This window comes from Delphinus delphis, chromosome 9, assembly GCF_949987515.2.
Source record: "Delphinus delphis chromosome 9, mDelDel1.2, whole genome shotgun sequence".
Taxonomy (NCBI): Eukaryota; Metazoa; Chordata; class Mammalia; order Artiodactyla; family Delphinidae; genus Delphinus; species Delphinus delphis.
Window position 1 is genome coordinate 13,046,293 of NC_082691.1, and position 11,001 is coordinate 13,057,293.

An 11,001-nucleotide genomic window follows, 5' to 3' on the forward strand; every position below is an offset into this window, starting at 1 on the left:
CCTGCAGATATTTATGGGAAGAGTAGCTCTTCAAACATGTAACACTGGCCTGGCTTTGTGTTCCCTCTCCCTACCCCACGCATTCCTGTCTGTCTGTCACAGCAGCAGAGTGAGCAAAGCACCGAGGTCAGATGCTATACGGTAATAGCACTAATCATCAGAGCCATTCTTCTGTCCCTAATGCATAGAATTTGATGTGCTCATTTCATTATATATATATATGCTGCAAATCACACAGGCTCCTGAGTAGAAGTAATTTGTGGTTAATGGGAATCAATTCTACCCAAAAGAATCGCAAATTTGGAGGTGAGGTCTCTCAAGATAATTTCTGGAATCTTTATTTCACTCCTTTAGGACATTTCATCATTTTAGGTAGCTCTCAGTCTGTTCTTGGGCTTTTAGGGAAAAAGCATCATTCTATAAGACAGGGAATCTTTTTAATATAACTGTAATGGATGCATTATATTAAGCATGACTTTTATGACTATTGTTTACCTAATAGCACATATTCTGGTATACACAGAGGTAAATATAGACTCATATAAGTATCCTTGAATATATTAGATTTCAAGGGAAGTAAACGAAATCACAGTTCTGACGTTGGTCATGAATACAATGCCATGAGTTCTGTGATGCGAGTAAATACTCAGCTATAAGGGTCCATATAATTTTTTATGACTGTATCTGTAGGCTTGACTACTGGCCCACGTAGAAAAGAAAAGTACCTAATTTCTAGATCTTAGTACTCGCGAGCAGAGCCTCATGCAGGAATCCTCGTCTCCAGGACGACATCCATCCGCCCTCATCGGTTTACGAGTAAGCATTCGTGGACACTCGGACAGGGCTTACGACTTCGAAGATGAGAAAGGTCCTGGATATTCTGAGCCCTGAACAACCCCCGCAGTTGTAATACAACCCAAAGGAAAGTATTTTAGTGATATCTAACCCGGGAGAGGCTGCAGGCAATTTTTTTTTTTTTTTTTTTACTGTGTCAATGTGTAAAGAGCTCATTTTCAAAGGAGGTAGAGTGATACTAGGTCTGAGAACCAGGACATTTGTAAGAAAGGTCTTCACACCAGCTCTCCCCAAAGCGTTCTTCTCATTAAAGGATGGGTGTCTTTTAGCCTTCTTCTGTTATCATCAGCAGTATCATCACCACCATCCTCATCATCAAATTATCCCTTGAGCACCACGTGACACCACGATACTTCTTCCTACTCACAGGATAAATGCTTCCAAGAACATAAGCGCAATTTACACGTTCTCCACGCACCCTGAGCACTCTCTAAAATAATAATGTATTCAAGCTGGATTCTTAAAGGTTTATTAAACCTTTGCACCACTTAGAGGGTTTCGAACACCTCACAGCCTTGTGAGCGTGCTTTGAAAGAATTAAAAATATAACGAGTAGCCACAAAAGACCGTCGGGCGGGGGAATAATCGCTTTGATAACAACCTCTTCTTTCATCCTGGGGGCATTTGGCAGAAACCATACGTGTGCAAAATCCCCGGCTGCACCAAGCGCTACACAGACCCCAGCTCCCTCCGGAAACACGTGAAGACCGTGCACGGCCCAGAGGCTCACGTCACCAAGAAGCAGCGTGGGGACGTGCATCCCAGGCCCCCGGCGCCACGAGATTCCGGCGGCCACTCACAGTCTAGGTCACCCGGCCGGCAGACTCAGGGAGCCCTCGGGGAGCAAAAGGACCTCAGCAACACTACCTCAAAGCGGGAAGAATGCCTCCAAGTGAAAACGGTCAAGGCGGAGAAGCCCATGGTATGTCATTCGCTTTCCTTCCGGTTTTCCCCAAAGTTCTCCCAGGTGTTTAAAGGGACCAGGTAGGGCGCTGAGGGCAGGGGTGTGAGGGGCGGACTTCACTGCCCCGTTCTCACTGCATCCCACTGTTTGATTTCCGGAGGTCAGAGCTCCCTGAGCCGGATGGCCTACCCCAGGTTGATCTGCACGGCAGAGCTCAGCTCAGAAAAGAGTTCCAGGGTTTCCTAACTGGTTTTTGAAATCCATCTGGAAGCATCCCACCTTGCGGCGGGTCGACAGACACCACAGTGCACCTTTTCAGCAGGTCTCTAATGCAGAGAATCCTCCGTTCAGTCCTTCTGTAAACATATTTCCTGACTTTTTTGCCCTGGTGACCCCAAGATAAATAAGCCACGGCCCCTATTCTTTATGGGTCTGTAGTCCAGTGGGATAGGGAGACCAAGAAACAAACGCAACTCAGTGTGATGGGGCTTTAAGACAAGTCCGGGTCACAGAGTTCGGAGCCAGTGCACTCGAGGACACGACGGGAAGGCAGGGGGCAGGTGGCCGCCAGGTTCAGTGCTCAGAGAGGCGAAGGACCGCATGCTGGAGAGCAAGACCGGGAGCAGCCAGGCCCCAGCCTTGGGGCCCCGGGGGAATGTGCTAGAGGAAAAAGTGGGGGAGGATATAAAGGGATTTTTTTAGGTTTTCTAAGTTGTTAGAAAAGACAACCCCAGTGCCAATCTAGAGACTGGTTGATAGACTTCGAGACCATATCTGCAGTGGTGCCTGAACTGAGGAGAGGTGGAAAGCAAGGGAGGGATTTGAAAGATGTCATCAGCAAAAATCATATGGTTGGATGACAAATAGGAGACGTGGATTAAGCTACTGTTGCAGCTCCTTTCAAACTTCACTTGGTGATTTTGCCTTATGCCTGGGCCAGAATGAACTATCTAAAATTTTTCCAGAGACAACGAGAAAAATGAAGAGAGTAGCGATCAGAGGAGATTTAGTACATTTGTATTTGGCATATGTATAATGCGGTCAGCTCTGCGCTTTGGGTTCTAGTCTGTCAATCTCGGGATGTGGAAGAAACGTACTAGGTAGAAGTCACAGGCTTAGACTTCCAGATGCATGGAAATGACCAGACAGGCAGATTTCTACTCAGTTCAAAGAAGCATTTGCTTAAAATTAGAAAAGTCCAAGAATTGTATGGACATCCTATGAATTCCTAAGTTATGTCACCATGTAGCGGTATGTCTGGGCGGGAATTAATGCACATAAAACTTCAGAATCGATAGAGTGGAATTTAATGACTTACTGAGTTTGTCTTTAAACTCTTACGAGTCTTAGAAGGTGACACTAAGTCTAGCCCCAAATCATGCAAATAATCTATCCAGATGTATCATTATTTCCCAGTGGGTAGCCCTACTTTGCTTTTAAAAAAACACCTTAGTAAGAAGTTTATATACGTGTTATGACTGATCACTATACTTTTGAATTAATCAATTTGTAAACTGTGTTTTATGTACTTTTTTTGGGGGGGAGCATTTATCAATTTCCGAAAATAAAGTCCACCTATATAATAATTGTGCAAAAGATTCAACCGTTTATCCTCAAGTGTTTAATGAAACAAGGAAAGTGAATTTGTGGTCTCCTAGATTATGTCATTGAAAGACAATGATTTATGTTTTTAGGACATCATCCTAGGAACCCAGAATCCCTTGTACTTTTAATGTACATCCATAGCAAAAAAAGTTTAAAAAAAAAGAAAAGAAAACTTATCTCTTCTCCAAACACCCATTCTTTAAAAAGAAAATTGGTAGAAATAAAAACTTACAGTGGGGCTTCCCTGGTGGCGCAGTGGTTGGGAGTCCGCCTGCCGATGCAGGGGACGCGGGTTCGTGCCCCGGTCTGGGAGGATCCCACATGCCGCGGAGCGGCTGGGCCCGTGAGCCATGGCCGCTGAGCCTGCGCGTCCGGAGCCTGTGCTCCGCAACGAGAGAGGCCGCAACAGTGAGAGGCCCGCGTACCACAAAAAAAAAAAAAAAAAAAAAAAAAAATTTACAGTGATTTTGCTCAGTGACATCTGAGGTTCTCCAAGATGTGAAATATTTTGTAAAATAATTAAATCATAGAAACAAAGGGCTGGAAAGAGTTCACAGAGACTGAGACTAGACCCCTTATATTACCGGTGTGGAAACTGAGGCTCAAATTTCCACAGGAGACCATTTTATGAATATGTACACACACATGTAAATATAAGTAGATATCTTCATAGGCATTTACTAAGGTACAGAAATACATTTCTAATATTCTTTCTTCAAAAACTTGTCTTTGATTTGCTCATCATGCTATAAATTAAATTCTTTCTCCTTTTTTTCTTATTATTCCAACTTCTCTTCTGTGTAATGCTCCTAAATGTCTTCTTCTCACTTCCTAAGGACAGTGGGTAATAAGGTGAGGGAATTTTGGCTTCTCTGCTCTCTTTGTTTTGTTTTCATTTAACTTTTATTTGTTTCACTTTTCTTTCGTCTTTGTCCTTTGTGATATTTTTAGTAGTGGACGTTACTCAGATATGTTTCCAACATAGAAGTGATGTGTTTTGAACATTCAGCATGTGGAAATGTGGAGTTAGATGTTGAAATCCATCATTCTATTTGTCTAGGTTTTCATAATAAATCACACTGGGGCCGACCAAGCAGATGTTCTCAAAGACTATTTAATTGTCATATTGACTAGTGTAAATTTATGCTTGGACCAGACGTGCACCACCTTCTTAGAGCAAGATCTGAATACACTTGTGGGCAATTTAATCTATATTGAAACGTCTGCGCTCCTTTACGCATTTTCTAATTGTAGGTGCGTGTGAGCCTTCTTCCAGGCCCTGTGGAAGTGTGAGCCTGCATGTGCGTGTGTACATACACACAGATTCACATCCACACACACACATGCTGATTTGACAATCCAAGCGTAAAAGACATCCAAAGCCCTGGATGATCTAAGTTCTCTGCGAAGGAGCAGGTGGTCTGGCCGTTCAGGACACTGCAGAAGCAAAAACGTAAGACAGGCTTCATGCATTCACGATCACATTTGTGTATCTTATTTTTCTCTGCTTGGTTGCCCAGGACACGCTTAGTGTACCATGTGGTGCTCGCTTAGAAAGTGTTCATTTGCTTGGGTGTATGTACTGTGTTCTCAGAAAAACCGTTCCACGGAAAATGACTGTGTCCAGACCCCTTGCTGACAGCGCTGTGGTTCCACCAGAGACCACAGCCGTCTATACTGGAGTGTGTATAGTTATCTGTCCCTGCTCTTGGGCTGCTGTCAGGCTTTAGTTTTTAGGTAACACCGGAGAGGGTGCTACAGAAGAATGGAAGGGAGGCCGGTCTGGGAGTCTAGGTCATCACAATGTTCGCTTTGTGACTTTGGGCAGTCACTGAACTTCTCTGAACATCACTTTTCTTATCTCTGCCTAAAGGATTAGAATGTTTATCCACCAGGGCACCACTGGAATTTTAGATGGGCCAGTTCCAGGTTGTGTGGACTGCTCAATGCAGGCCATTCTATAGAGGGCTCCCAAATGTGGAGACAGTGAGCTTTCCAGTCCCCACGGCCAGGGGCCCGTGGAGGGCGTTCTCTCCCTGAGAACCAGTGGACCAGATTAAGTTCCCATCGAGTTGCAGAACTGGCTTACCCAGTCCACTTGGTTGGGGTTAGGGGAACCGGGCCCAATTCTCCTAGTGCAATGCGGATCCTCTCTGGCTATAGCAGAAGCCAAGTGATTGAAGTTTTCCCTCTCACAACTGCTTTTACCTACACCCTGCTTGGAGTTCTACAAAGCAAGAAAATGTAGAAGGAAAGTAGAGAGGTTACAACAGCCTGGAATAGTATAGAGGGGCTGGCTGGAGGGGAGTTAACGTGTGCTCTTGGAACATATATTCCGAGGACTAAAGCGATTATAATAACTGCTAACGCTCTCCGAGCCAATTAATTACTGTCATCCAGGTTTTTTTGAACTTTGTGTGTTTTCAGGGCTTTACACCTCTTTCCCACAACAATCCCTAGGATAAATAAGTTGTCCCCATTTTCTGGATAAGCAAACTGACGTTTAGAGTGGCTAAGTAATTTGCCCAAAGGATAAAGTCATGGAGGTGGGGTGGGAACCAACAAGGAAGTGTGATGCAGAGCCGGCATTTGGGGCAGGGTTCCATGGCTGATACATCATATCCGGCACCCCCGCTGTCCATCCCCTCCGCTGCACGTCCGCCGGCGGCGCGGTCACTGAGGCTGAGGGAGGCCACCTCCACTCACCGGAACGTAGTTCTCCTCATCCCACCCACTGAGAATCCCGCAGGACTTGGTCTGCGTGATCTCTTGTCCTCCGCTCCCTGGCCTTTATCATTCGGCTGACCTTTCTTTCCTTTCCTCTTGACCGCACAGACATCTCAGCCAAGCCCTGGTGGTCAGTCTTCATGCAGCAGCCAGCAGTCCCCCATCAGCAACTATTCCAACAGTGGGCTCGAGCTTCCTGTAACCGATGGAGGTGGTATGGGCGACCTCAGTGCCATTGACGAAACCCCAATCATGGACTCGACCATTTCCACTGCAACCACAGCCCTCGCTTTGCAAGCCCGGAGGAACCCGGCAGGGACCAAATGGATGGAGCACGTCAAGCTAGAGAGACTCAAACAAGTGAATGGAATGCTTCCGCGACTGCATCCCATTCTACCCCCCAAAGCCCCTGCGGTCTCTCCTCTCATAGGAAACGGTGAGCTCTGGCCAGTCCTCGTGTCTGCGCAGGGTTTTCTGTTCTCTCAGGGGCAGCCGGAGCACTAAGCAGACCCGGGCCCTTGGTTTTTGCATTTGCTTGTTTCCCCACCAGCCCTAAAATGATGCTGGAACCATAAATATTAGTGTTGCCTTTCTGGAGAGTCCATGTTTTAAAAGCAGGCAGTAAGAGGTTAATCCTGAAATGAAAAGTAAGACTGTGCATGACTCGTATTCTGATGGTGAAATCATACCTCTCAGACCAGGGGAAGGAAATCCCAGCCACAGAGGCATCCCGGGTTAGCACCTGTCTCTGGCTTCCATAGTCTGCAGCCAGGAAGTCAGCAGCCACTGTGACTGATGGCCTAGTTCAGAGAAAGGCAAGCCCTCTTTGTCACCGTCGGCCCCCAGTCCGTTTGTGTTTCTGAGATCACACTCAAAATCTGCAACGTAACCCAAGGGTGAACCTCCCCCACCCTACCTGCTCAGGTGCGCTACACCCGCATAGGATGTCATGGGGAAGCCCTGAGCTTACATATGTGCCTTCTGCCCTGGTACTTCCTATAACTTGAGCACTGTATATACTTCCAGGGACCCTTCACTTGGCCCTTACACTGCACCAGTGAAGGAGCTTAACTCATCCAGGGAGTTGTTCCTGTTTTCTTTAAACCAGGCGTGGGCCATGTACAGCTCCCACCTGCTCTTGTAAATAAAGTTTTATTGGCACCCAGCCTCACCCACCCCTTTACTACTGTCCCCAGGCCCTTTGGTGCTGCAGGGCAGCGATGGGTAACCTTGGCCGAGGCCGCCCGGCCCCAGAAACCGAAAAGAGTCACTGTTCGCCGACACCTGTGTTAAGTCATCCTGAAATGAACCCCTGTCTCCCCGGCTTTCTGTGCAGGCACGCAGCCCAGTACCAGCTGCAGTCTGGGCGGGCCCCCGCCCCTTCTCCCGAACAGAAGCGACCTTTCTGGGGTGGACATCACCATGCTGAACCTGCTCAACCGGAGAGACAGCAGCGCCAGCACCATCAGCTCCGCCTACCTGAGCAGCCGCCGCTCCTCCGGCATCTCGCCCTGCTTCTCCAGCCGCCGGTCCAGCGAGGCGTCCCAGGCCGAGGGGCGGCCCCAGAACGTGAGCGTGGCCGACTCCTACGACCCCATCTCCACCGACGCCTCGCGCAGGTCCAGCGAGGCCAGCCAGGGCGACGGCCTGCCCAGCCTGCTCAGCCTCACGCCCGCCCAGCAGTACCGCCTGAAGGCCAAGTACGCCGCTGCCACGGGCGGTCCGCCGCCCACCCCGCTGCCCAACATGGAGAGGATGAGCCTCAAGACCCGGATGGCCCTGCTGGGCGATGGCAGGGAGCCCGCGGGGACCCTGCCTCCCGTACATCCTCCCCGGAGATGCAGCGACGGTGGCGCGCACGGGTACGGCCGGCGCCCGCTGCTGCCCCAGGATGCGCTGGGCAATAGCGTGAGAAGAGCCAGCGACCCGGTGCGGACGGCGTCCGAGAGCCTCTCCCTGCCCCGGGTGCAGCGGTTCAACAGCCTTAACAGCTTCAACCCTCCGGTGTTGCCTCCATCCCTGGAGAAGCGTAATCTAGTGCTTCAGAACTACACGCGGCCAGACGGGGGCCAGTCCCGACACTTCCACGCGTCTCCCTGTCCCCCGAGCATTTCTGAGAACGTCACCTTGGAGTCCCTGGCCATGGACGCCGATGTGGGCCTGAACGATGAGGATCTCCTGCCCGACGACGTGGTGCAGTATTTAAATTCCCAGAACCCAGTCGGGTATGGGCAGCACTTCCCGGGCACCGTCTCTGATGACAGCAAAGTCCCCCACGGGCCCGGCTTGGGGAGCGGGCCCGGCGACTTTGACCCCCTTGGGCTGCCCGGCAGCCACGCCAGCCAGCAGTATCGCGGGCTGGAGGCGCCCTGCACTGATGCCGGTAAATCCGACCTGCCCATTCAGTGGAACGAAGTCAGCTCAGGCAGCGCCGACCTGTCCTCCTCCAAGCTGAAATGCGGCCAGCGGTCCACAGCGCAGCACGCCCGCGCCTTCGGGTTGTACAGCCACGTGGGCGTCCACCCACAGAATCCCTTGAGGAGCGGGGCTGGCCCGACTGGGGGGTATCCGACCCCCGGGGAGCACGGCGGCTCCTTCGGGGGCCCGGAGCACTTGGTGAGCCACGGCGGCGGCGGCGGCGGAGCTGCGGGCACCAACGGGAACGCCTTCCACGAACAGCCCTATAAGGCCCAGCAGTATGGGAACTGCCTGGCCCGGCAGCCCGGCTTGCTCGACGGGGCCTGCGGTGCCGGGATGCAGGCAGCAAAGCTGAAAAGCATCCCCGTGCAAGGGAGCGGGAGCCAGCCGGATTTTGGCCTGTCGGCACCGAACGAGTCAGCTGGCAGCACGGTGAACGGCATGCCCAGCCCAGACCCGGTGGGACAGGGGTACCTGGCGCATCAGCTCCTCAGTGACGGCATGCACCCCCCCCAGGGGGCAGGCCGCCCCGGGCAGCACATGCTGGGGCACGGTAGCGCTACCTCACATATCCACGTCTATCAAGGGCCAGAAAGCGGCCTGCCAGGGCCTCCCAGCACCGGCATCCAGCCGTCGAGCCTGGCAGCCGTCAGGGGCTACCAGCCGTGTGCCAGCTACGGGGGCAGCCGGCGCCAGGCTGGGCCGAGGGGCGGCCTCGCTCTGCAGCCAGGACAGCTCAGTGACCCAAGTCAGACCTGCAGGGTGAATGGCATCAAGATGGAGATGCCAGGGCAGCCCCATCAGCTCTATTCGAATGTGCAGAGTTACTCTGGTCAGTTCTATGACCAAACCATTGGCTTCGGTCAGCAAGACATGAAAACTGGGTCCTTCTCCGTGTCAGAAGCCAACTGCCTGCTCCAGGGGGCGAGCGCCGAAAACTCTGAATTACTCTCCCCAGGTGCTAACCAGGTGACGAGCACAGTGGACAGCCTCGACAGCCACGACCTGGAAGGGGTGCAGATTGATTTCGATGCTATCATAGATGACGCGGACCACGCCAGCCTGATGTCAGGAGCCCTGAGCCCCAGTATCATTCAGAACCTTTCTCATAGCTCGTCCCGCCTCACCACGCCACGCGCCGCCCTCCCGTTGCCAGCTCTGTCTCTGAGCACCACCAACATGGCAATCGGGGACATGAGTTCTCTGCTGACTTCCCTCGCGGAAGAAAGCAAATTCCTTGCAGTTATGCAGTAGGCATTAGGGGGAAAAAAAAAAAAAAGACTGCCAAGAGACCTGAAACTTTAGGAGTTTAAAAGATTAAATTGACCCTTTTTTTTTTTTTTTTTTTTTGGCTGTTTCGTTTTTGTTTTTTTTAGTTCTGTATATGTTTTAGCAATCTCATCTCACCTAACTGGGATGTGTTTCAAGTATATTCCTTTTATGGAAAAGGACTCTGAAAAACCCTAAAGTATTCTAGGGAGAAACTGTCTTCCATTTCAGTTTTGAATCAGTATTGTTACACTCGAAACACCCTCTTTTTTTAAAAACTGTAAGCCTGCCCCCCTCCTTTTTTTTTTAGTAAACCGGTGTAAGTGTGTGATGTGCATGTTCTTTCTTTCTTTTTGGAGAGAGGGCAGATGAAAGGATTTGACATGTTTCTCTGTTACTCCAAGGAAATAGGAACTGGTGTGCTTGTGACCAAGGGGTTACACTTCCAGCTTTTTTCCATTTTCCTTTACGTGTGTTCAACGTTTGTTTTCTTGTTTTGTTTCTTTTGTTTTTTAATTCCCACACTGGGCACGAGAATCAGAACATGGAGAGGGAGTTCGGGAATCTCTTGTGAGTGTACTGTATCAGAGGTCACAGGTTTTTGAGGCGCTCCTTGCCCACAGTTCAGTTCAGAGCATGCTTTAGACAGATACACACAGGTCGAAATTTGGGACTCCTGCACATGACATGGTGTGCCCACCACTGGGGTTTAAAATTCTTCCTGTCCATACGTGAGCTTGGGGTGGGTACGTCTGTACGACCTTGCCTCCTGTCTCTCTTTCTGTCCATGAATGTTCAGTGCTCTTCCAGGGAGACGGGGAAGGGCGCTGGGTGACACTCAGACATATGCTGTTACTTTCATCTGTTCTGGTAAGAAGGTAGGTGGACTGGAGATTCAAGCTACCGTGGAGAATTTGTTTGGGGAATATTTGTGGGTTTGCGTATTTGTTGATAGTTCCATCTCTTGCCCCATTTTCATAGATAACTGAGAATTGATGATATCTAGTTCTGAGTAGATAGGTACTTGACCCCACAACTGGCTGTGTCATTAACATATGTTAATTCCACTATCGTGAAGGAGTATTTCTATTCTAAGTGCCCTATTTTAGGGGATTTGTAAAACTTGGTTGTAAAAGAAAAAAGCTCACAGACAAAGATATTTGGAATAAATCGCTTCAAATATTTTTAGTATTTAAAAGCACTGGGGAAGAAGTATTGTAGCT

At 49.9% G+C, this 11,001-nt stretch overlaps 1 protein-coding gene across 1 annotated transcript in view; it reads left to right on the forward strand.

Moving 5' to 3' along the window:
• GLI3 (GLI family zinc finger 3) overlaps positions 1-9,763 on the forward strand; it is a 286,095-nt gene extending 276,332 nt beyond the window's left edge. Inside the window, exons 13-15 of the mRNA XM_060020203.1 lie at positions 1,487-1,777; positions 6,200-6,527; positions 7,428-9,763. Of these exons, the coding sequence (XP_059876186.1) occupies positions 1,487-1,777; positions 6,200-6,527; positions 7,428-9,763 (2,955 nt within the window). The remainder of the gene's footprint in view (positions 1-1,486; positions 1,778-6,199; positions 6,528-7,427) is intronic.
• Positions 9,764-11,001: the final 1,238 nt, after the last annotated feature.